General features: G+C 38.2%; 1 protein-coding gene across 3 annotated transcripts in view; it reads right to left on the reverse strand.

Moving 5' to 3' along the window:
- Positions 1 to 27,793, reverse strand: part of LSS (lanosterol synthase) — a 787,682-nt gene that overhangs the window by 351,958 nt on the left and 407,931 nt on the right. For all 3 annotated transcript variants that reach the window (XM_044060550.1, XM_044060549.1, XM_044060551.1), the window contains 2 exons: positions 8,480 to 8,551; positions 5,800 to 5,850 (listed from right to left, as the gene is read on the reverse strand). In XM_044060550.1, coding sequence (XP_043916485.1) covers positions 5,800 to 5,850; positions 8,480 to 8,551 — 123 coding nt within the window. The remainder of the gene's footprint in view (positions 1 to 5,799; positions 5,851 to 8,479; positions 8,552 to 27,793) is intronic.

Below are 27,793 nucleotides of genomic sequence, written 5' to 3' on the forward strand. Positions count from 1 at the left end.
TTACTCTTGTGGAGAGCTTACTATGGGTAGAGAAAGTACAGTTGTGTACCTAAGATAAATGTAGATGTTCGAGTGTATTCACTGTTACATTACATTTGGGTTATCCTGCTGGCAGGCGACCCGCAGTCGGCCCGAGTTCCAAAGTCTTGGTCCAGCGTCGGTTGCTGTCGCCTCTTCCCTGAAGTCAGTGCGCCAGGGGTATAAAAGTTGCAACCAACGCCATTTTCTTCAGTTTTTCTTGCCCCAGATGTCAGGTGCCCCCAGACAGGAAGGCTGGAAAGATAAAATTATGCCAACAAGCATGCATATATAACTATAAACATTTCTTTCATCTATAAGCAAATACAACACATAGGTAGCATAGAGATGAGTAGTACAGAAAAGTCCCAGCAATGGAAAAGGGGGATGGTGGGTGGGTAACCTGGACTGCAATAGTGAATACACTCGAACATCTACATTTATGGTAGGTATACAACTGTACCATGTTCATCGTGTTTCACTGTTGCAGTCATTACACTTGGGTAGAATCCCAAAGCTGAGGTTGGGTGGCTGGGTCTAAACTGGATTTGGAGAGGCTAACAAGCCCTGCAGAACTGCAGTGGCAAAGCCCACTCTGGATTTAAAGTAGAGAAGTAAGTGGTAGTGCTTGGTGAAAGTGTGCACTGAGCTCCAGGTTGCAGCTTCTAAAATGTCTTTGGTTGGTACTCCTCTGAGGAAAGCTGCTGAAGTGGCTGTTGCTCTGGTAGAATGAGGCCTAATGCCCTTAGGCACTGATTTGCCATGTTGTGCATAACAGAAGCGGATGCAGTGTCCTAATTTCTGAAAGCTTTTCTTTTGTCCAAATAGAATCGTAGCTGTCTGTGTATATCCAAAGCATACAGAAGTCTCTCCCCTTTATTCTGGGGATTTGGGTAAAAAGTAGGCAAATGAATGGCTTGGTTTAAGGCCACATTGGAGACCACCTTTGACATGAATGTTAGGTTTGTCCTAAGAGACACCCTGTCCTGATGAAAAATGAGGAAAGGTTCCACAGCCATTAATGCCTGTAACTCTGAGACTCTTCTTGCAGAAGTTATTGCTAGGAGCAGAGCAGTTTTCCATGACAAGAATTTTAGATCAGCTGTACTGGCTGGTTCAAAAGGAGGCAGTGCGAGTTTTTCTAAAACAAAATTGAGGTCCCAAGTAGGTACTGGTGCTCTCCTTGGGGGTCTTATATTTTTTGCCCCTCTGAGGTACTGTTGTAGTAGAGGATGTGAAAAAATAGGAGGTTCCATATTGTAATGAGCTGAAATGGCAGAGGCATGGATTTTAATACATGAGAAAGATAAGCCTTTGTCCAACATCTCAGTTAGGTATTGTAAAATCTGAGGTATATTAGGGACCAGTGGTTCAAGCCCTTGTGCCTGGTTCCAAGCACAGAATCTCTTCCATTTTTCTGCATAAGATTTCCTAGTGCTGGGCCTCCTGGCTTCTAAAATGACATGCATAACAGCTTTAGAGAGAGGTGCAGTCTGAGTGGCTACATTATCTGCCATGCTGCCAGGTTTAAGGTTCTGAGTTGACTGTGCAGAATCTGATTGTCTTGTTGTGTCAGAAGATGAGGCATTAGAGGTAGAATCCAAGGTGGGCCCTGAGACAAAGTCTTTAGGATTGGGTACTGGCATGGCCAGTCTGGTGCAATCAGGATCATTCTTGGCCTTTCTTGTCTGACTTTTAGTAACACTTTGGTGAGAAGAGGCATCGTAGGGAAGGCATAGACTGTCATGCTTTTCCAGCTGAATGAAAGAGCATCCACTTTCCATGCTTGAGGGTGATAAGTCCTTGTGCAAAATTTCCATATTTGGTAATTGTGAGGGGAGGCAAAGAGATCTATGTCTGGGCGTCCCCATTTCCTTGTTATCATGCGGAATATTTGTGGATTGAGCTTCCATTCGTGAGGATCCATGAGATTTCTGCTTAGTTCGTCTGCCAGTGTATTTTTTGTTCCTGGCAGGAATTGTGCCTGCAGATGTACTTGATAGGTCAGTGCTGTGTTCCACAAAGTCATGGCTTGTCTGCATAGGAGGTAAGAATGAGTGCCCCCTTGCTTGTTTATGTACCACATAACTGTGGTATTGTCCGCCTTTATTAATAGTTGTCTTGGATGTATTAGGTCCTTGAAAGCTGTCAGGGCATTCTGTACAGCTAGCATCTCATTTTGATTGAAGTGGAGATGCATTTGTTCCTTGGTCTATGTGCCCTGAATACATTTTCCAGCCATATGTGCCCCCCAGGCATAATCTGATGCATCTGTTGTTATTGTCTGCCTGGCTGTGGGTAGAGTAAAGGCTGTCCCTTGTTGTGGTGACAGGCCTGGGCCCATCATCGAAACTCCTGTTGTAGGCAGGGAATTAAGGTTATGATTGTCTCCAGACTGTGATAATGCTGAGTCCAAACACTTTTTAGGTACCATTGTAGTTTCCTCGTATGCAGTTTTGCATATGGAATTAGTAGAATGCAGGATGCCATGAAGCCCAGGGCCTGCAGAATTTTTCTTGCAGGGAGCTGGGTTTTTGTTGCCATCATTGAAAAGTAATGAGTCAGTTGCCTTTGTTTGTCTGGGGTGAGATAAGCCATCTGGGCAGTTGTATTTAAGCTTGCACCCAGGAATATTATCTCTTGAGAGGGCACTAGTTTTGATTTATTTTCGTTTACTGTATACCCTAGGCAAATCAGCAATCTTTTTATAAATGCCAGATGCTTTAGAAGAATGCCCTTGCTCTCTGCTTGAATAAGCAGTCATCCAAGTGGGGATATATTTGAATTCCTTTTTGTCTGCAAAATGCAATTACTGGTGCCAGGCATTTTGTGAAGAGCCTGGGCGCAGTAGATAAGCCAAAGGGCAGTGCAGAGAATTGGTAATGCATTGAGCCTGCTATGAATCTGAGGTATCTTCTGCAAGACTGTCTGATTGGGACATGCAGGTATGCCTCCTTGAGGTCCAAAGTAACTAGCCAAGCCTTCTTGCCCAGCATGGGCAGAAGTTGCTGTAGTGTTAACATTCTGAATTTTGGAACATCCAGGAAAGTATTTAGAATTGGCAGGTCCAGTATTGGTCTCCAGTTGTCCTTTCTGGGTACTAAGAAAAGTCTTGAGTAAAATCCTTGTCCCTTTTCTTGCTGTGGAACTTTTTGAATAGCTCCCATGCCCATAAGAGCAGCAATCTGTTTTTGTGCCTCTGCCCATTGGTTTTGTGGCAGGTTTGGCATACCTTTTGGTTTTGGAAGCGTGTGGAAGTGGAACCTGTAACCGAGAAACAATATTCAGCACCCATTGGTCCTGGGTGATCATGTGCCAATTTTTTGAGAAAAATGCTAGCTTCCCCCCTAGGGGTGCTGTCAAGAGGTAAGTGCTTGGCATTTGCAGAGGGAAGTCATTGGGACTGTTTCCTATAAGGTTGTGATTTGTCTTTCCCTCCTTTGGGGGCGGAAGCACCCCATTGTTTAGGTCTGTAGGAGCCTTGGGGCTGTGATCTGCCTCTTGGGCGTCTGTATTTACCTCTTTGTGGCCTGTCTGACACTGGAAAGGACCAAATTTTTGAAGGCCAGTTTCTGCTAAATCTAGGTAGTTGAGCCTGTAAGAAATCTTTCACTGTCTGCATTGACTTTGCTTTATCCTCCATTTTCTTTAACACCTCTTCTGCCTTAACACCAAACAAAGTATCATGCTGTAATGTAGCATCCAATAATTTTACTTTAACATGGTCAGGTAAATTTTGTTCTTTCAACCAAGCATGCCTGTAACTGCGACTCTACAAGAAGCCTCTAATGAATCAAAACCACATTGCAGATTATGCTTTCCCACTTGTTCAATTGCATGCAATAAATCCTGCATTTCTTTACTGTCAGAACCTTCTGTATTTGAAACCATTTTCTGCTTTAACAAAGACATGAGGTACTGTTGGTATTTAAGCATGTGAAACTGACAGTTTAAAGCTCTTACAGCTAAAGTAGCAGAAGTGTAAACTTTCTTCCCCCATCTGTCCAGAGCTCTTGAATCCCTATCCGAGGGGACAGGATTTTTCGCAGTAGAAGCCTTAACCCCTTTAGGACCCTGGGAAATTGTTTCTGGGTCTGCAGCGGGGTTTTTGTAAAGAAATTTATGAGAGTCAGGGACTCTGTAGTACCTATCTGGCTTGACAGGTGCAGGGGGTAAAAAATCAGGAGATACACTGGATTAAAAAAAAACATCATCAACAATATCAAGTACAGGGGGGATAGCCAGGGGCCTGTGCTGAGGCAATAAAAGGAAGTCTCTGAGCCTTTTCTTGGATTCAGAATAATCCTGGCTCTCCCAATGGAAATGCTCCCTCATGGTGTGCAGGGTTTCCCCAAAAGAATAATCCTCAGGTGGAGAGGCTGAAGATATGGACTCTTCTGCATCAGAGTCCTCATAGGGAGGGAGAGAATATCCCTGATCAGAAGAGGAATCAGAGGAAATGGAGACCTGGTCAGAGGAGTCATAATCAGTATCCTGCCTAGGCCTTTTGTCGGGGGGGGGGTGGGAACCCCTGACTAAGGTAATTAGGTCTTCAGCCATTTTAAGCATCTGTTTCCTTGGCATGGATGACTGATCTAGAGAATGCTGTACTTGTTTCCTTGTCTTTAATGGTGTTTTTGACTTTGCCTTTCTGCTGTAGTGGGCTTAATTGGAAGCTGTGAAGGTCTGAAAACACCCTCAGAAGCCGATGCCTGCTCAGCAGCTCCGGACCCATCTGAGGATATAGTCTCCGTAGGCCTAATACCTTGTGTTTCCACAGGCCTCGGTGTCTCCACGTGGCTGTCGGTTACGGCCTGTGGCTCTGAGGTAGCGGGTGTCACGGCTGCGAAAGCATCTCACTGAGAACCGGCGAACCAGCGAATGGCCTAGAAGAGGCTTCGTCGTCGGTTTTGGACCTTGGATGCCTGTCCTTTTCTTTGTCTTTGCGTTTTTTTATAAATTGCGGTCATCGATTGTTCCGACAGCATGATGTAATTAAACCTTCTGCCAAAGTAATGTAGAGCAAAATAAAACTGACGTTTAATAGTTCGTTTATTGAATCTAGCACAAAGCCGACAACTAATAACGTCGTGGTCAGGGCCTAGGCAAGGAATACAGTAAGAGTGAAAGTCCTTATGAGGTATTTGCTTCCCACAAGAAATACAATTATTAACTTTTACTGACATCGGTCTGGAGCAAGAAAAAGTTTCCCCAATGGGGTACTTAGCTTTATTGAAGACTTCGGTTCTGAAATTCAATTTTGAAAATCTCAGGAGTTGGCCGACCGGCACTTGCAAACTGCTTTTGCTTCGGGCACCATGCGGCAAGAAAGACTGAAGAAAATGGCGTCTGTTGCAACTTTTATACCCCTGGCACACTGACATCAGGGAAGAGGCGACAGCAACCGACGCCACACCAAGACTTTGTAACTCGGGCCGACTGCGGATCGCCTGCCAGCAGGATAACCAAGTGTAATGACTGCAACGGTGAAACACGATGAACATCAGAACTGAGCTACTGGAGACTAATCTTTTTTAAGCAAAGCTTTCTATGACTAATTTGGGTCAGCTATACAAACACAGACTGGAAATAAAGAAATACTGGACTGAGCATACAATCTGCAGAATACAGTGCATTAACATGGCCAAAACAAAGAAAATAGCTTCTTAATCCCACTATAATTTATTATTCAAGTTCTTGAATAAGAGAGTAGACTGAAGAATCAACAGACATTTTTATTTTTATTTTTCCTGTATTTGGTCTATACACACCATTACTCACCTTATTCATCTGTCGATAGTATTTCTTGTAGTCTGGAGGATTATCTGGGACCTAACACAAACAAAAAAATAATTTTAACACAAGATCTGCAATTTCTGATAGCTCTCCAGTCATAAAATATAGAACAGTAATATGTGTCCTGTAACGAAATTGTACACAGGCAAAAAGAAAATACCAGCAAATATCTCTAGATAATGGTAAAAGTCGCAAATATAATCAGACAAACAGCTATGAAAAATAAACTCAGCACCATCTCCTTGCTCAGATACTGTTTGGAAATCCTAAAACTGCTTTGTATTACATTCAGTTTTTTGTGCTACTGATGCCTTCAGGTATTGTAAAGACAGAAGTATTTTTTCTTTTTCTACCAAAGAGAAGACACTTAGGAGTCCTCCTCATGTCTGGTGGGCACGTTGATGTTACTTTCAAATAAATAATTCTGGTTTACTGCTCAATTTTTGCCTCCACAGTTAAGACAAAGCAAAAAATAATTAACAGAAAAGGCACCAAATTAGGGATACTATTTAAAAGTAAGTACTATTAACTTAGAACTTCTTAAAATAATTTCCAGTTTTAGGAAGGCTGGAAAACAAAGTAGAGGGGTCCTTCCAAAATCTGGATAGTTAAGAGGGAGTTCAAATGCACTAAAGATCAAGGTCTTTTGACATTCATAAATGCCCTTTGGTCACATATTTCCAAAGTTGTAGTGTAAAATGCAATATATGGAAATGACAAGGGAAATACATCACATAACACAAATTAGGATAAAGTCAAACCTCTTTACTAATTACAATATTGTGCAGGAAAATGTCCTATCTTGTCTTCATATAACTCAGCCAGCTTAGTTATCAGCCTCTTACTTCCCAATGCCTAATCCCCATTCTGTAACAGCATTACCCTTCTCTCATCATCTAATGATCACACATTCTATCTTGAAACTTGCAGATGATTCTACTGACAACCTTAACCACATCCTCTAGACTAGATACAATTCCCCATTAATATCAACTATTTCACCCCTTCCAACAGTCTGGATGCCTCATGTTAAAATAAAATTATCCCCCTGTATTCTAATTCCATAAAAATAACATTTTCTTAGCAATCCAGTGATTTCAAAATGTTTACCAATGCCTCATCTCCACCGTGTAACAATGCTAATTTGTCCTGGTAGATGAACTGCTGAGGCTTTCATATATTTTTTTCCATTAAATGCCATTAAAGTAAGATCTCCAGATGGGTCAATTACTTCATACACCTCAATTCCTTATGTGTTGACAGGAGCACACAAGCACAACCCTTTGGCAAGATGTTTCTCTTTATGGGGGTAGTCCATATGCTCGGCAATGGTACAGATTACCACCACACTGCAAACAGGAATGAGAAAGATGGGGGTCATCAATGTGTTGGCGTGTTGAGGGGTTCTGTACACCCCAGTCAGTATTCCCTTCTGCATGCCAAGTGTGCATCTAAAAAGGAGAGAGCATAGATTAAGCACAGGGCATTCCCTGCCTATGAGTTGCCATCACTTCAACCTAAGCCTACCCAGTGATATCCATCCTATGATAGTCCTCAGTGTCTACCATAGATATCATATTATCATCTGCACCCCAGGAAAAATAAGTTTCATCTTTCCCCTAGATATAGGTCAGAAGGTACAGTCTTGTCTTTCCCACTCCTTCATCAGCAGGGTCAAATATCAAATACAATCTGTCTGTGTTATAGTTAGAAATAAGGCAAAGTAGCGCTCACAAATACTCTTGTGCCCTCAAAATAAACAGAATAAGCAATTCAAAAGAAGAATGGTGGCACAATAGGCGAGAGGTATACACTTAAACTTCAATAACCATAAAGTACGTGCAGAGAAGTTTTCTTTGCAAATTCACCGATACTGGTGTTAATTTGAATCCAGAGGTCAGTAATCATTTCCGTAGAGCAATAACTTGTAAGGCACATCAAAATAATCCAAGCGTTCAACGGACAATATTATAACCATTTATTGTAACAAACTCGGCAAGCGCTTTCAACTAGGTCTTCATCAGACCATTATAATTCAAATAGGCAGACACTTGTATTTATAAAGAATGCATTACAACTTTACATATGTACACCAGGAAGCCAACAGATGCATTTCTATACAACAAAGTTTTAGGTATTTATTTAGTGATACTGCTGCACTTTGACTGGTTATGTATTTGTCTGATCTCTCTACCATACCTTGTTTGAAGTATATGGTAACGATCATTACTGTTGTTATTACTGGTAAAGATTATTACTGTTACTATTACTATTGTCCCACAATTTCCTATGATACCCTATCCTAAACCTGCAAAATCAAGTTTCTATTACAGACATGCTCTATTCCTGAATCGAATTAGCCTACTGTCCCACAATTACGACAACACACACACACACACACACACACACACACACACACACACACACACACACACACACACACACACACACACACACAAAACATTCCCAACAATGCCAATTACCTTGCACTGTCAGCATTGACCAACCTATGAATGAAACCATTTTCTCACAAGTCTACAGCCAGCCACTGGCTGATTCAGGATTAGCACTCTGTCTTCCACAGTCAGTAAAAGGCAATAAGCTGTCACTATAAGTATAGCAGCTGGAAGAAAACTTTTAAAAGGCTGCAAAATGTCAAGTCTACCTGTGTGATTCTTAAGAATTGGTGGGCACGTTGTAGGCAGGTGATAAATTCAGGGTTTTTGTGTGCTTCGGCCTGAAAGCAAAGAAGACAAGGAATAAAAGTTAGGTAACGCTACAGGTGCATTGATACTAATTAAACAACTTACACAATCACAATCAGCCCCATCTGCTACGTTTAGAAGCAGCTTTATAGCTGTATGAATGATGAGTAGAAATGAAGTAAAACTCAGAATGTGATTTCAGTGCACTAACAATTTTGAGGCAGGGCCACAATAAATGAAACACACATTCAAAAGCAAATCTTAACCAGCAATGTACTCACTGACAGAACTTCTGTTTTTGAAAGGCTAGATTCTTGAAATGAAAAGTGTTTATCTCCAGCACAGAATGTGAAAGTATCCATGTCCCATCCCTGAGCATGCAGTCAGTGTCATTTATTAACACACAGTTCATCAATGCTGGACTGAAGTACGTCACATCTTTATAAATTATATTCAGTGCCTCTTTTTAGACCATTAACCTACATACAAAGTTCCGGACAGCCTACACCATCAATAAACTATTCATTTTTTTTATTTTTATACTCTTCTGTTGTATTCATGAAGTAAGCATTTTAGCAGTGCTACTGGGACACATATTTTTCCAAGAAATTACAGGTATTAAGAATGAGATTAGTGACTGACAAAGAGCAGAGAACACTCATAGTGAAAATGTAAAACATACATTAAAATGTCATACAGCAACCTGGCTGTGTGATGTAAAGGGAGAAACTACTGAATGCAATACACATTACCACAATTTAATAAGGGTTCAAGCACTGGAACAGCTGAAGGTTAAGAGTTAGCAGTGATGCTTTGCTCTTGGGGGAACTGGTGGTCCTGTGGCTGTTTTGTCATATACAAGCATAGGTAAAGCAGTGCTACCAGAGACATGGATTTGGTTTACTAAACTGGTAACTGCAGTAAGGCAGATCTTAGGCAAAATGGGCAGGATATGTAATTATGATAAACTTAACTTGTGTGTCTTGAAGGGAAAGGCAGTCACTCCGTATGATTGTTTCTGAGTAATGTTGTTAAGCAATGAAATACATGAAATTAAAGCTGACTTTGTATTACTGAGCAAATGTGTTAGGCAACAAGTAAAACCAAAAGCTGAATATCTAATAAGTCAACTTTTATCTGTATCTTAAGAACAACTTGTGAGTACTATCTAATTAGACCGTAACATTTGTATAATTTATATACAGATCTTGTTCATTTAGTAAAAATAAGTTTCATAACAGCAGCTTGAAGCAAAATCAGGGTGTTTAGTACACTTTTGTCTTTCAACAATAATGTGTTTACATGCATCTTTATGCATGCAAACACACCTGTTGAAAATGTTAATTTATTTTGGGCACTCTTAAAAGCAAGTTTTAAGACAATTTCAGCCAAACTTGGAAATCTTAATGTAACACCCCCACTCTATATCCTGCTGTAACTGAAATGTGCACACAGCACATAATTACATCATTGGTCAGGTAAGGAGTAATCAGGTTAACAAAAAAACTCACAAAGCACTACTGTAATGAGTCAATTAAAGGGACTCTGTTCAATTAAAGAGACTATATTTGCTGCACCTTTGATAGCAGCAGGAAAGCAATCTCATATAAAATAGATAAATAATAGAAGGAACAGATCTTTCAATACAAGTCTGGGGAGGAAGGAATATGCAGATACCAATCTGGCAAGACCTAAGGTTAAACATGCTCTCTAACAGAGGTGCAAGGTCAGAAGTGATATGACAAGGTCACCCCCCTCTTTAACAAAGATCTAAGAAATACTATTTAGGGAGATGCAATTGTGCTGATATGCTAGGAGGAGCAGATTAAAGCTACAGATTTTGTTCAGGAACACCTGAATTATATGAAATGTACTTTGCCTGGAGCTTAGCATCAGGTAAAATTTTAAATTGTTATTACCTATACTGAGGTGTTGAGCAAAGGTGTTTGATCCAACCAGATCCCTAGATCTCTGAAATAGGGGAAAGTGTGGATGATCATACTATTTGGACATAGAAACTCTCTACTTGGGCTATCTTCTTCAATCTGTTAGAAGTCTCACACAGCACCAACTGCATGATTGATAGTTTAATGATAAGTTTTAACTTTTGGGCCACTGTATGACTGTAAGGTAATTGTTAAGAGCTTCTCAAGCATCAAAAGACATAGAGCACCAAAAATAAAAAAGCTGAGAGCACAAACAAGAAGAGGAATTCTGGATAGGTAACACATAAAGTGAAGTAAGATTAAGAGTTCCAAAAACAGAACATACTGTATCACTTTTATAAAAGTATAAATAAGCAACTACACTGGTGTTCCATATCAGGATTTGCTAATTCAATTGGTACATTGTGTGTATCCTCCAAATCTTGCCATGAAAAAGCAACCAAGAACTATATTAGCAAAGATGCACAAATACCAACAGAAAGAGTTGCTCCTGACAACACTGTATCAGAACTGAAAAGTACTACAAACTGAGAACAGCAGAATGCTTATAGAGAATGATTATTCACTGTATACCACACGGAAAAGAAGCAAGCTTAGCCCAGCAATTAGGGAATGTTGACAGCCAAGTGCCAGATTCATGCTGCTGTATCCACTTTCCTTGACAGTATTTTTCCTGGAGTACCAGGAACATTTTTGAACACAGGACATTCTAAGGAAGAAAATAAAATACAAGTTTAGCCAAAAAATTAGCCAGCAAGTAGAAGGGGATTTGCTTCTCATTCTTCGGACAGCAACAAAGCTCAAACAGAGACTTTGCCCGTGAAATTCCAGTGTTCCACAGAAAAATGCATGAGTGACACAAAAACACACAGAAGCTGACTGGAAGAACCAGGAGCACCTTGGACTTCAACCAGATGGTGACTGGAGATGGTGAGGAAAAAAAGAAAACCAGAAACACAACAATGTGAAATTGATGAATAAACAGGAGACTAGAAAACATGAATCCTATTAAAAGTAGAAATAGATATGTGAAGTGTTGCTTTATATAAACTGACTGAAAAACTGTAATTATGTTTACTGTTAAACTGGTGGGTAGGCTGTAAAGCATACACCCGCTTTACGTCATTAATATTTAAGAGGACAGTTAATGGACTGAAGAAATAACTGTAAGTAAAACATATTTTGTTGTAATACTTGAACAAAAACTTCATAATCTAAATTGCATATTATATGTAAAGCAATATTGTATAGTGTGCAGTCAAGAGTATTTTAAATGTGAGGAGGGGTGTCTTATCAGTGGCTGCTGCATATGTTAAAGCTAGTAAAGTAAGAAATTACTTTTTACTAAATGTAAGCAATTCAGGCTTTGCACTAAAATAGTAAGAAATACTAGATATGCTGTGGTAGGGATGTAAAAGAGTAATAATCACAGCATATGCAGAACTAAGATAATCATTTCCCTTTATATAGATACATACTTTAAATTTCTAGTTCCCCACCAGGACACAAGTGCTCCTCAGCAATTACATTCTGCTTGCCGAGCACACTCAAGCAAATCTGCAGTCTGCGGCTACCACTCCACCCATACAGTATAAGAAGAAATCAGTACTGCAAACTAAACAAGTATATACATTTTGAGCCTCAAGAGCAGGAGCACACTCAAGCAAATCTGCAGTCTGCGGCTACCACTCCACCCATACAGTACAAGAAGGAATCAGTACTGCAAACTAAACAAGGATATACATTTTGAGCCTCAAGAGCAGGAGCACACTCAAGCAAATCTGCAGTCTGCGGCTACCACTCCACCCATACAGTATAAGAAGGAATCAGTACTGCAAACTAAACAAAGATATACATTTTCAGCCTCAAGAGCAGGAGCACACTCAAGCAAATCTGCAGTCTGCGGCTACCCCTCCACCCATACAGTATAAGAAGGAATCAGTACTGCAAACTAAACAAGGATATACATTTTGAGCCTCAAGAGCATGGTCAGTCCACCCAGGCATTCTACTTGTATGTTTTATGAGAGTGAAGCTATTACATTAGCAGTATTTCTTAGTAGTTCTCAGCTTGCTAATAAAACTGACTGTTGTAGCCTTGTGTCCCCCCCCCACTAGTACAGTAATCCTAACTGTCCAATAGACAGTATACATTTAATTCACATCCCTGTGGCTAAATTAACCATCAAGCGGCCCTCTCAGTGCTTTCTGCCTTAGTTTGTATCACTTGGAGGCCCACCTGTTTATTTGCATCTCTATACATTCCCCTTCATTGCTAATGTATCTCCCTACTCTAATCAGTGCACAAACTGGTTACCAATCAGCAAGTCAATGTGAAGACACACTCCCAACCTTAATAAACTTTGCTGTCTCTTCTCTCCTTCACTTTACAGGTAGTTTGAATTATTACTTACCCCCTCTGAGGCCTTCACTGTTTCCACTGATTGCCTCTCTGGTTTCTTTGCATTCCACTTGGTTTACACCCCTTGTGCTATCTCCCTCCCCAATACAAAGTCTATATTAGAATCCTGCTGAGCATGGAGCTATCTTTAAATTTCTAGTCTCCCAGCAGGACACAAGTGCTCCTCAGCAATTACATTCTGCTTGCCGGTAAGCCATTAGACCTCAGGAATTTGTTTTAAAAGTGTTCATATTTGTAAAGTAATACTTACTTTTTCTTTTGTCTTGGCCCTGCCCCGCTCCGTTCGCCCTTGCTATTGCTCGGGCTCTCTCCGCTCCCCTGCCCCCTATTCCCTCCCGTCCCCACTACCTCTACATTTATAGTAATCACAGCCACACCCACAGCTCAGCCTCACATCACCTCCACCAATCACAGCTCCTCAAGTCATATCACATTATACCACACCAACTTGCTCCACACAAAATACTCCCAATCACTCTCATTCCCACTAGGCATTTTTTACATTACCCACACTACTTCCCCATCCACATATAGTGCAACCCTATAATTCCTATTCAGATCCCCCACCTAGAAACAACTTAAACTTTATAACCATGACTATCATGCAACTAAGTCTAGTCTGTCTTCTCATAATTCTTTACAACACCACAAGTTATCACTCTAGCAATATCCCTAAACTTAGTAGCACAACACTGCATTATGCACTCTTGTATACAGACACCACACATTATAATATCTGCCCACAGTTACTCAAGAACTACATAACGGACCAATTCAGGACTAAACACATATCCTACTCCAAAAAAAACACAATACTTTCTCACACTCCTCACCAAACTCCAACATCTGTATAACCATTTTAACTCCAGGCTCACCATAAGTGGGGATATCCACCCCAACCCAGGCCCAAATCCATCCTGTCCAACTCAAACTGCTCCAACACAAATGTCAGAACATAACATCCCCACTTTCTTCATCCCTGGGCAAATCAACAACAGTAGCAAAACCAACCATCTTTTAATGCTAAATATTAATATTAGAAGTATCAAAAATAAAATACCTGAACTCCAGGCCACAATAGCACACTACTCCCCAGACATAGTTGCTTTAACAGAAACCTGGCTAAATAAAAACATAGCTAACTCAGAAGTTCTCCCTACCAGCTACAATATCATTAGGCAAGACAGACCACTTCGTAAATGGGGTGGAACTGCCTTACTGTACAAGTCAAACTTAACTGTCCGTCAATTACCAAACTCCTACCCCTCCCCCAATAATTGGGACATACTTATCTCACAACTTCAACTTCACCCTAAAAAGGTCATCACCACAATTGTGATCTATATTCCACCTGGTAATACACCTGCTAGCCTTGAAGACTTCTTATCTTGGTGTTCTTCCACATACTCACAAGAAACACTTACTCTGGGGGACTTCAACCTAGATTGGTTCACCTGTATATCAGAACCACCAAGTAATCTAATAAATCTCCATGGCTACCAGCAGCTAGTCCAAATTCCAACTAGATGTCATAAAAAATCTAAAAGGGAATCCATCCTTGACTGGGTCCTAACTAACAACCCCACATTGTACCCTCACACAGGCAGTCTCCCAGACACCTTAAGTGACCACAACATAATATACTTTATACGCAGTAGAACAAGCATATGCAAAACCACTAACTATATATCCACTAGAAACACAAAAAAATTCTCTCCTGAGGTCCTTAACACTTTACTCTGTAACTGTGACTGGACCCCCCTAAAAACCCTCCCACTTGACCAGGCTGTAGCATATTTCAACAAAATATTTCTGCAACTCCTAGACACTGACGCTCCACTGCGCAAAATCAAACCCCTGGCTCAGTAAAGAAACCAAACAAATCCTCAAGTCCAGAGACACTGCCTGGTTTTACTATAAAAAAAACAAAGAAACACAAAGCCTAACTAAGTACCAAGAACTGCGCAACCGTGCAAAAAAATGCCTTAGGCTGGACAAAAAATCCTACTACACAACATTACAAACTAAATACCAACACAACCCGCAAAAAGTTTGGAAAAATGTAAACCAGCTACTAAAATCCACCCAAAAGACTACCCCAAACCAACCACCCCTGACACTAAAGTTCCCATCGAAACACAATTCAACTCCCACTTTGTGAACTCAATTCTATCCTTAGTATCACAGGACAGTTCCTTCCTCACTATCCCCCAACACAAATAACACTAATACAAGCTTTACCCTCAAAACAGTTTCCACCACTTCAATCAAAAGCATGCTCTCCAAACTAAAAACCTCATCAACAGCAGCCGACCTACTCCCCAGCTATTTCTTGAAACTCACAGCAGATGCTATTGCTATCCCAGTCTCCACTCTCATAAACAGATCAATTGTTGAAAACTATGTGCCCATACTCTGGAAAATTTCCTATGTTACACCCATACATAAAGGCAGGACCTCCACTGAACTTAATAACTACAGACCCATTGCTTTACTCTCCCCCCTGGCCAAAATCCTAGAAAAATGCATCCATACCCAGATGCTAATCTATCTCCTAGACAGCAACATCCTGTCACCTACTCAGCATGGTTTCAGACCTGCCCATAGTACCACTACAGCCCTCCTCTGTTTCACATACACAGTAAACCGTCTAAAAAATGAAGGCCTACAAGTGTCAACTCTTTTTTTGGATATGTCCAAAGCATTTGACACAGTCTCACACCAAATCCTGCTAAACAAACTAAACCAATATCATCTATCAAATTCCACTCTTACCTGGTTCCAAAGCTACTTAACTGACAGGTACCAAGCCGTGAGATAGGAAAATTCTCTCTCTCCTCAGCTGCCCATAACTATAGGAGTCCCACAGGGTTCTATCTTAGGACTACTACTATTCACAGTCTTCACAAATGACCTCCATACCTCCACACAGCATGCATCTACAATTCAGTATGCAGATGACACTACCTTAATCTGTGCTGCACAAAACATTCCCACCCTCCTGCAAACAACTCAACTAGCATTATCTGAAGTTGAAAACTACCTTACCAAAGCCCAACTTATCCTCAATCCAAAGAAAACTCAGCTTATGATTATAACCAGTTCTAATAAAAAAAACAGTCAGTTCACTATCTACTCCACTAATGCCACTCCAATTGCTCCAGTCGCACAGGCTAAGCTATTGGGAATAACCATAGACTCCCACCTAAAATGTGATAGTCATCTCAACTTAACTATTAAAAAAGTACATGCCAAACTGGGGTCGCTCTACCGTATCAAACCATTTCTTACCAACAACACAAGATCAGCCATTGCTCGCTCCCAACTTCTATCCACCCTACTCTATGCATCTCCCATTCTGACTAATCTCAACAAAACTGAACTAAGCAAAATGGAAGCCTGCTATAACAGAATTGCCCGCTTTGCTGCAAATTGCTCATATAGAACTCATCACTGTACTGCTTTGAGACAGCTCCACTGGCTTGATCTGCCCAACCTCCTAACCTACAATCAGCTCTGCCTCTGTCATTCTATCTATTACCTCCCCAATAAGTGTCCTGCCCTCAAAAACCTAGTACAACATCACTCAGCCAAAAGGCCTCTTAGATCATCAAGCAAACTACTACTAGAAGTCACCAACAGCTACAATAGCTTTGGAGATGCACTATATAGTAGTTCAGTGGCTAAAAAATGGAACTCTGTCCCTACAAGCATTCAAAACACATCATCCAAAGCCTCCTTTAAAGACCTCATCAGGCAACATCTCAAGGAAAGTTGGTAATGCCATGATTGCTCCCCAGGCTAGTGAAAGCGGATAACACATACATACAAAATCTAGAGCACCTGATAATAGTTTTCAATCTTACTCACAAACACTGGCTAATCTACAATGTATGTACTATACTTGTGTACTATGTATGTATTCTACCTATGTTCCAAATTTCAGCTGTACACCACAAATCTATTAATTACCTTTATTTTTAAAATTAATATATTTTTTGTTTGTTCTCTCCACTGTAACGGTTTATGTGCCGCATACCACTGTAAAAACATGTCTCCTGTAATTTGCGTGTATACTGATCATGTCTAAATAACTAAATGTGTCTGTAATTTTTCTTTGTGGAGCTTTTCTCCCTGGGCCTCTGCTGAAAAAGGGCCTTTTCGGCTCAGACACCCCCGGTTAACAAATGTAAAATAATAATAAAAATAAAATAAATACTTAGAAGGGTTTCTTTTAAGCAACATGCTTAAGCAATAAGACAAAATGATGAAACAGATGAAAAATACTAAGTCTTTATTCAATTTGTACAGTTATTCGCTATTTTTTTTATTAGCAAAAGCTTTCAGTGGGAGTCAAGAATGGTACAGCAGGAGTCAGGTAGTCATTAGAAGGCTAACAGTGTATTCTGAGAGAAATTTAAGATTCTTTCATACCTTTGCAAATTCAATCACTATTTTTCAAGGAGACAAGAAATCTGCAGGTGCAAGCAATTAATCACAAGAGGTCTGAACACTCACAGGTGAGTGAAGTACACAGCATGCATTGTAATTAGCATTTAAGGTTACATTGGCAAGCAGTTCAGAGAAAAAAACAAATGAAGTTTGAAATGGTGGAAAGTGAATAAAGTATACAAGTAGCTGCCTCCCCAGTAGCTTTAGTACTTAATAAATTAAAAATAACAATTCATAATGCACTTTATTTATTTAAAAATAGCCAGTTCGCTTTTTATTAGGGATAAAAGTGGATATTTACTGAAAGCATGTAAGTTGGTTTTCACATCTGAGAAAAGGGAAAGGGGTCTATATTAGTTCATCGACAGCTTAGGTTGTCGAATCTGTAATGATTGACACCTAAGCGTCGAACTTGCAAAACCGCGAACGGCCATTTTAACAAATTCTTTCCTCAGGAAAGAATTCAGTAGGCCATCTGCAAACAAAATTAACTTTTCAACCAAATAAAGTGGGGGGCTTTTCCCCCCACACCCCCAACGTGGGGGGCTGTGCCCCCACACACACCCTAACTAAATATACCAACTCTGAGATCACTCCATATTGCCAAAATGGCAAATCCCCGAAAACAGCCAAGCGACTTCTTTCCAGAGGAAAGAATTCGTTAAAATGACTGTTTGAGATTTTGCAAGTTCAATGCTTAGGTGTCGATCATTACAGATTCTACAACCTAAACTGTTGATAAACTAATATAGACCAAGGGGAAGATAAGGAAAGAACAGATAGCAATTAGTATAAGTGAGAACACAGGCTGTAATATGTAGTTTAGCATGGGCAATCTTAATTTTAGATTAGGCAATGCTTGTGGGGGCAGCCACCAATTTGGGGAAATAGCTCTTGTCTGCATGGGTATTGTTTTTGAAAATGTACATAGTTTGGTAAGCTTGTTATAAGTCACAAGGGGATGAGGGGTTCTGAAAATTTAATTTTTTAAAGTGTTTTCATTAAAGCAGAGTATTTTGAAAATGTGACAAAGCTTCAAATTGAGATAAGAAACAACTAAACATCAGTTTGCCAAGCATTATTATCTGCACGTAAGCTAAAAGTTGAAAATACACATTTAAAAACTATCACATATAATAGCTGAGAGTAACACCTTTTATCATAATGGCAACGGTGCCTATATTATCATGGAATATAAATGACCTTATAGAAATAGCAGAAAAAGTCAAGAGTACTGATTTATATTAAGAGTTGTACAGTGCAAATAGCAATGTTGCATGAGACACATTTGGGTATAAATGAGCATCTGAATTTGGCAAAGAAAGGCTTTCATTGTAGATATTCAGCAAAATGATTGTTAGAGAGGCTCTAGTACTGAGAAAACAACAAGGGGAAAATACAATAACAGCAGTTTTGATGTGGTAAGGGGCTATTAGTAAGGGAAGAGATTTATGCTAGAATGTATTTATACTCCACAAAAACTGCTATTATGGAGCTTAAGAAACATTTGGAAGAAATAATATGCATTCAGTACAGAATACTATTTATAAGCTTGGAATGGAACCCAATTTTCAAAAATGAGGATGTATCACAGGACCAAGAAGGGAAAGTATAATGAGACAGTATACATTTCTGAAGAAATATGAGAATGTTTGTTATGGAAGATGTGAATTCAGTAGAATGAACTTTGACATAAACTGAAATATTATTCACCAAAATATGACAGCTGGCTAGATTTTATAGAAATGACATCTCACAAGGGCCTATGTATTTAATTGAAAACTATGATGCATACATATCCAGTAACTATTAAAGATCATGCACCAATAGAAACTAATGTAATGATGTTGTATAAAGAAATAAAAATGACATATTGGCACCTTCAAACTTATCTATTAAAGAGAGAGTGGAATTGAAAGAGTGGGTAGTGGAAATTATTTTTATTTATTTTCATTTACTGGGGTACAGTACTCATCAAATTTGGCCACTTGCAAGTTCAGTCTGGTTTACATACATAGTAACAACAGTAAAGTAAGACAATAGATACAACTAAATTATACACTATTGTGACATAACAGTTAATGTGATAGTTATTACGGAATATAGAAATTTCTTCAGAATGGGTAACTAGTGAGTAGAATAAAACAAAAAAATGGAGTTGAAAAACATGGTAGAAATAAGACAAAAAGAGATCTGGGAAAAAGTAACAGAACTTATTTACAAGGGTAGTCAAAAACTAAAGTATTGTAGAAAAAGAGGAATTTCACAGCACAACAGTGGGCCAACTTCAAAGTGCTAAACGGAAAATAAGGGATATTTGAAAGGTTGCTGTTAACCTTCTATTTTTGATAAAACAAAAACCCTTTTATCACAAAGACTTAGGAATCCGAATGTAGAAGGAGTTACTGCTAAAACTATGGAGCATGTACCAAGAAAAATAACCACAGATTCTATAGAGGTAATGGAGATATTTAAAAAAATTAAGTAATCTGTATAAAGTAGAGAAATGTCTAAACTAAGAAAAGGCATAAATATAAATATTTATGGAACACTTAATTATGCCAAGATTAGAAAATGAGGAGGCTCAGAAATTAATAACCAAGATATAAAGAGATGAGATACACATGGTGATGTATAACCAATCAACAGGGAAGTCTCCAGGGGGAAAAAAGTTTAGATATTTAGAAGTTGGGAGGGAATAAAGTGATAAAGATATAGAAAGTTATGGAATTCCAAGATGGCTGCACATTGATCAACAGTTTAATTCCAGCACTCCTAGTATGAAAGAAAATAAGAAACAGTCAGTGTGTTATTGTCAGCTTGAGTAAAATTCAGATACTGGTTAATAAGTACACTAGATGCCAGAAAAGAATAAATTTAGAGAAATTGAAAGAAAACCAACCAGAAAAGGTGAAGAGGAACACTTTCTGGAAATAATCCTATAGCTGTTCAGCAAAAAGCAGTTGAAGCTTCAACTCTGGTACGAGAAATGGCTTCCAGTAATTTACAGCAAAAATAAATCAAATGTACTCAGAGGAGATTAGAATAAATGAAATATTAAGAAGTAAACAAACTCAAATAAAAGGTTAGGGGAAAAACAAACTTTAACTAGCTATTCAGATGAACTGATGAAACTGCAAAAATCAGAGATTAAAATGAAGAAAAGTATGGCTGAGTATGAGACTTCTCAAGAAAAGCTGTTTCAAAAATGGCAGACCTAGAAGACAGAGCATGCAGAGAAAAACTGAGATTTTCTGCTGTACTAGGGAAACAAGAAGCAACAGACTGCATTAATTTCATGAAAGCACAGATAAGCAACTGGACTGGTATTCCACAGTAGGATTTATTTTAAAGGGTACATTGTGTTTATGCTCCAAATGTAGTCATAAGAAAGCAGCCAAGACCTATATTAGTAAATATGGAATCACACCAGCAGAAAGCATTGATCCTGACAAAACTATGGCAGAAGGGAAAAGTGATTAAAAATTGGAGACAGCAGAGTATTTATAGAACATGATTATTCACTATACATTAGCCACAGAAAAATAAACTTATCCCAGCAATCGGAGAATGTCGAAAGGCAGGTGTGAGATTCAAGCTGCTGTATCCAGCTGTCTTCAAAATCCTTTTCTTGCAGGATCAAAGACATTTTTGATGTATAACAGGCTATGGAGGAAATAAAAGTTTGTCCAACAAAAAGTGAGCCAGCAAAAAGGAGAGGGCTCTGCTTCTCATTCTTCTGACAATAAAGCTAAAAACAGATGCTTTAGAGACAGATAAAGGTACAGGAGTTGACTAGAAGAATAAGGAGTACCTTGGACTTAAATCAGAGTCTGGTGTTGGGAGACGGACCTGATCAAAAAGAAGACTAGACACTGAAATTACTGAATAAATGGAAGACTAGAAAACATCAATCACATTTATGAAATGTGCTTTTGCAACAAAAAAGTGTCTGAGAAAGATTAGACTTTGTTGACTTTTTTAAACTTCTGGGTAGACTGTAAAGCATACACCTCACTTTATATCATTAACATTTAGAAAGTCACTAAAAAAGTGGGGGAGTGACTGTAAGTAAAACCATTTTCTTCTTATTAGTATTTCTATAAAGCATTTCATGATATAAACTGTAAGCTATATAGCAAAGTAATTTTCTGCAGTTAGGAATATTTTCAATGTTGGGTGAGTCTTTCCACTGATATAAAAGTAAACAAGTACTTTTTTAGTTGTATGAAATATAGTCTTTACAGTATAACAAGAGCAGAAAGGTTTGACAAAAGTAAGTTTACTGTGAATATGCTGTGATCTTGAGCTGCTGGAGTGGGGTGGGATGTAAAATTGCATTCATTACATTATTTGTAGAATTAATATATTTTCTTTCTTTACAAGGGTGAATGTTTAGATTACTGCTCCTGGATTAAGCTGTAAACAATTGTTTTTTTTGTAAGCAAGTAGGCTTACATTTACAAAGTTATTAACTTGTTTTTGTTCCATTAGCAAGTATTGGGTGGGAGTCAAGAAGTCTGCAGCTGTAGGCAGCTGTATATTCTGTTCTGAATTAAACTGACAATGATTCATAGCTGTCTACTTTTACATGGAAAGGAGATGTCTGCAGGTGCAAGCAATTAATTCTGAGAGCTCTGAGCATTCTTTGCTGAGGGAAATGCAATATTTAAAGGTACAATGGCAAATAGTTCAGTGAAAAATAAAGTTAGAAACTATAGGAAGTGAATAAGAGATAGCAACCTCTCTAGGAGCCTTAATACTTTAACACATTTAATAGAACAGTATACAATTTAGTTATTCTTAAAAAAAGTCAGTGCACTTTTTCTTAGGGTTAAAAGTAAATATTTTCCAAAAGTATACAAGATATTTTTTCACATCTTAGAGGGGAATAGAGATATAAAAACAAACGATAGCAATCGATCTATGTAGGAGCACAGGCTGTAGCATGCGCTTCATCATAGATAACCTTAATTCTAGGTTAGGTAATGCCTGTGGGTGCAGCTGTCAATCTGGGAAAATCGTTTCTATCTGGTAGACTAAACTTCATTTTTTGGAGATGTACATAGTTTTTGTGTTTGTTCTAAGTCAATAAGGGATGGGGTGCTTTGAAATGTATTTAGTTTTTTGTTTGAGAGTTGGCATTAAAATAAAAAGTTTTGAAAAAAGTAAAATAGAGTTGAGAACAAACACCTTTATAAAAGATCAGCCTGCCATGCAGTGTGTGTATGTATCACAAAAGTTGAAAATACACATTCAAAAAACTGTTATGTATAATAAGTGGGAACAATAGCTTTTTAGCATAATGGCTACGCTATCCAAAATTTCCTGGAAAATGAATGGCCTTACAGGTATAGACAAAAAGGAAATGGCACTGAATTATATTTAGAAATGCAGAGTGCAAATACCAATGATCCAGGAGACGCATCTGAAAAGAAATAAGCATGTGAATTTGACAAAGAAACAATTTTAGAATGGATATTTAGTGGTACATTAAAAACAAAGGAAAAGGGGAGTAATTATACTAATTGCTAGAGGGGCTACAATAGTAATAAAAGAAGAAAAATAATAATAATACATTTGTGGTAGTAAAAGGCTATTAGCATGGGAGGAGGATTATAATAATAATAATAATAATAATAATAACTGTCTTTCGGCTTTTCCCAGTTAGGGGTTGCCACAGCAGAACTCCAGTCCGCTAATGATTGGCAGTGGATTTTTACGGTGCCAAGTTGCCAGCCTGAAGCCCAACCTTCAAAGAAGGCACACCCATTCATGCACACACCTACCTGCATGTCTTTAATGTCACTCGACCATGGGGAGGACATACAGACTCCACCCAGAAGGAGCTCCAGCCGAGAATCGAACTGGAGAACCTCTTGCTGTGAGGAGACAACGTTAACCGTTGCAACACTGATATTATGCTGCCATGTATTAATATTCCACCCAAAACTACTATAAGGGAGCTTAAGAAAATTATGGGAGAAATAATCAGCCTTCATTAGTGAATATTACTTGCATATGGAGGCTAGAATTTGATTTGCAATAGACTGGATGTATCAGGGGGACCTAAATGAGAAATATAACAAAAAATAACAGATTTCTGAAGAAATTTATGAAAATATTTGTTATTGAAGATGTAAATTCAGTAGCAAGATCTCAGACAGAATTCATATATTACTCCCAAGGGTACAATAACTGGACCAGACTAGAAATAAATTATATTGCAAAGAAACATATACATTTAATTGAAATACTCAGCACACATCCAATCCCTATTTTAGATCATGCACCAATAAAAACGAATATAAAAATGCAGGGTAATGAAGTAAATATATAACAATGGTGTTTTTCTACTTACGTGTTAAAAAGAGAGGAATTTATGGAATGATTAGTGGAAATTATAAGTGAGTTATTAGGGAAATGTTTTCAGAAGTTATAGCTATAGTGGGATAAACTGTCATCATGGTTTCAGGCCTTTTCATAGTACCACCTCAGCTCTCCTATCCTTTACCAACACCATTAATAATAACCGCAATAATAAAACCCTCTCATCAGCACTCTTCCTCGACCTGTCTAAAGCCTTTGATATGGTTAACCATCTCTTACTCATAAACACTCTGTCATCCCTCTCTCTTGACGCCAAAGCAATTCTCTGGTTCAAGTCTTACCTTAGTAATAGACAACAAGCAGTTCTTTGGGAGAATCAACTATCATCTCACCTTCCTATCTCCCTGGGAGTCCCTCAAGGCTCCATTCTTGGTCCTATTCTTTTCTCATTATTCATCAATGACCTTCAAATAGCCATTCCTCAAACCACCTGTATACAATATGCTGATGATTCTACTATCATATGCTCTGCCAACTCTATATCTGAACTTCAATCTTTAACCCAGACTGCTTTCAACACAGTAGAGGCATGGTTCTCTAAACAGTGCCTTCTTTTGAACACCAAAAAGACCAAGCTACTACTGCTTACAACAAACAGTAAGTCCTCCCCCATAGATTTCTCCATTCAATCCAGTAATGGCACCCTTATATCCCCGGACTCTTCCACCAAACTATTAAGAATTACAATTGATAATAACCTCACCTTTGACAATTACATTAATAACACTATTAAATATGTTAATAAAAAACTGGGCTCCCTATATAGGATAAAACCTTTCTTAACTCCTACAGCCAGAATGACTATTGCCCACTCCCATCTAATTTCAACTCTTCTGTATGCAGCACCCATATACACTAATCTAAAAAAAATAATCTTACCAAACTAGCCAACTCCTATAACAGTATTGCTAGATTTGCCACTGGAAACCCATATAGAACTCACCACTATCTTAACCTTCACCAACTAGACTGACTGGAACTAAAAAAACTTCTGATACTTTCCCAACTTACCATCGTTCATAAGATTTTTTACCAACCTAACAATACTCCAGTACTAAACAACCTTATAGCACCTTATAGGAATCTTGATTCCTTACGCTCCTCCAATAAACTTCTAGCCAGTACCAAGTCTAACAACTTAGCTGGTGACTCACTGTTCTCACATACCATTGGAAAACACTGGAACCTCTTGCCATCTGACCTTACCTCAATTCCTTCCCTTCCTCTCTTTAAACAAAGTCTTAAGAAGCACCTTAAAACTCACTGGCTATGCCCTTGCTGTCACCCAGACTGATCCTCCGGATTTCTCTTTGTCATCTCTTGACTTCCTACTTTCCTCCACTCTTTCCTGTCTACTCCTCTGAATTAGTAGTACCTATAAGTTATCTCTACTACTTAGGCACCAATTACACATCTTTTCTACTTGGCTATGAATGTATCCTGAAGGTAGTATTCCTGCCATTTTCTTTATACTTCTTTCTTTTTTTACTGTTACTGTCTAACCCTTTGGAAATAGTAACTGTCTGGAGTAAACCAGAATAACCACGGATTTAAATGTATTCTAATAACGTCTTGGGGCTGCCCTAGATATTCATACTGTAAAATGATCTGTAGGTGTATGATGTATTTATTATAGTATGTCACATAGTCTTCCCAGAATTTAAACTGTAATACCTTTCTTGTTTATTATAAACATTTTTTGTCTGGTGGTGGTTGTTTATATGTAGAGCTTTTCTCCCTGGGCCTCTACTGAAAAAGGAAATATATCCAGCTGGACCAGCCCGGTCAACAAATGTAAAATAAAAAAATAAATAAATAAATGAAAATGCCATTAAAAAACAGAAATAGAATAGAAATAGATATGGTTAAGAAGTAATAGGAATTACACAGAGGGGCTGACAAAGGTTTAAGTATTGTAGAATAATGTGAATCTCGCAGAACAAGAATAACTGTAAATGCAAAGTGCTAAAGAGAAAATAAAGGACTATCTGGGTAATACATACGGGTTTTAAAAGATTGCTGTTAAGCAACTATTTTTTGATAACTCCAGAGCATAAAAACATTTAGCACAATGATTAAGGCAATAGAAAATAGTAAGGTTTGTCACTAAACTTAAGGAGCCTATAACATGAAAAATAACCAGAGATCCTGTTAAGGTATTAGAAATATTCCGGAAATTTTTTGAAAATCTGTATAAAGCAGAGAAATGTGGAAATATGGAAATCGAGAAAGAGCACAAATGAAATTTTTTTTATTAAAGACTTAACTATGCCAAGATTAGAGATAGACGAGGCTCAACAACTAACAGTTAATATAGGAGGCAATGACATAAAAACAGTGACGTATAATCAATCTTCAATAAAGTCTCCACAATGGCATTCCTGTAGGAGTTTGGAAATTAGGAGGGAAGAAAGTGATAAAGATCTGGAAAGTTTTGTTTAACAGTATTAAAAGGAGGGGAACAGACAACATCTTGGAAGAAAGTAGTGGTAGCTCTATTACTTAAGGCTGGTAAAGATCCATCAGACCCAGCTTCATACAGATTCATTTCAATAATAAACCATGATTATAAAGTGTTTTATGTCTATACTAGTTACAAGCATGGCAACAGTATTACCAAAACTGATGATCTGGATCTATGTTTTTTTTTTTTTTTGAAGGGGAGGAAGGAAATAATTTATACAACAATGATGATTCAGACGGAAGCAGAATGTAAGAAACTACCACTGTTGGTGGTGGATCATGATATAGAGAAAGCATTCACCACAGTAAAATCAAAAACAGTCCCACCAGTACACTGGACAAACGTTCTTGCTCGTGAAAAGGTAAAAATGAGAACATAAAATAAGGCAAGCAGGAACGAAGCAAGGTCTTCTTTCTTCAAAACGATATTTATTATAAACAATAAACCGGTCAGGATAAGCGCTTTCACTCAACAGAGCTTCATCAGATCAACGTTACACAGACCAGTTAGACCAATGGCATTAAAAACATTTTCAAAACATCAAGTATCCTATCACAGACTATGCTTAATTTAGATTAATTATCTTGTCATAGGCTGCATACTATACTATTAAAGTGACAACAGTGCATATATCAAAAAACAAATACATAAGATGAAAATAAGAATAAAAGTAAGAATAAAAATAAAAGTGAAAAATAAAAATACATGTAGTAAATACATTAATGTATGCCTGCGATAGAAATACATGAGACCAAAATGCTAAGGGGGTATCTCTCTATATAGATAGCAAAAATATGGTCATCAAGAAATAGATAGATATATACGGCAGAAAGAAAGGCAATAAAATGGCCACAAAAAACAAGGATGGGGGCAATAAAATTATTAATGTATTTACTACATGTATTTTTATTTTTCACTTTTATTTTTATTCTTACTTTTATTCTTATTTTCGTCTTATGTATTTGTTTTTTGATATATGCACTGTTGTCACTTTAACAGTATAGTATGCAGCCTATGACAAGATAATTAATCTAAATTAAGCATAGTCTGTGATAGGATACTTGATGTTTTGAAAATGTTTTTAATGCCATTGGTCTAACTGGTCTGTGTAACGTTGATCTGATGAAGCTCTGTTGAGTGAAAGCGCTTATCCTGACCGGTTTATTGTTTGTAATAAATATCGTTTTGAAGAAAGAAGACCTTGCTTCGTTCCTGCTTGCCTTATTTTATGTTCTCATTCACCACAGTAAGCTGTGATTTTATAAGTAGGTTCAATGGAAGACTTAGCATTCCCTGATATAATAATGAAGTTAATTAAGAGGATATGTCAAGTATCAAAGGCAAGAATTAGAGTTGGAGGATTACTCTCTGAAAAGGTCTGTCTGAACAGAGGAACTAGACAGGGGTGTCCTCTTTCTCCTTTATTTGCATTATATTGGCAAACAAATAAGGGAGACAGAAATTCAAGGAAAATTAATTGGTATGGTAATCAAGATAAGTTGGCTTTATTTGCAGATATTATTATTATTTTGTGCCTGATAAATTGCAGAAAAGGACATTTCAGGTTGAAGACAAAACAAACGCTATGGCTGTAAATCATG

Source organism: Protopterus annectens, chromosome 2.part0 (assembly GCF_019279795.1).
Source record: "Protopterus annectens isolate FY-2018-M chromosome 2.part0, PAN1.0, whole genome shotgun sequence".
Classification (NCBI taxonomy): domain Eukaryota; kingdom Metazoa; phylum Chordata; order Ceratodontiformes; family Protopteridae; genus Protopterus; species Protopterus annectens.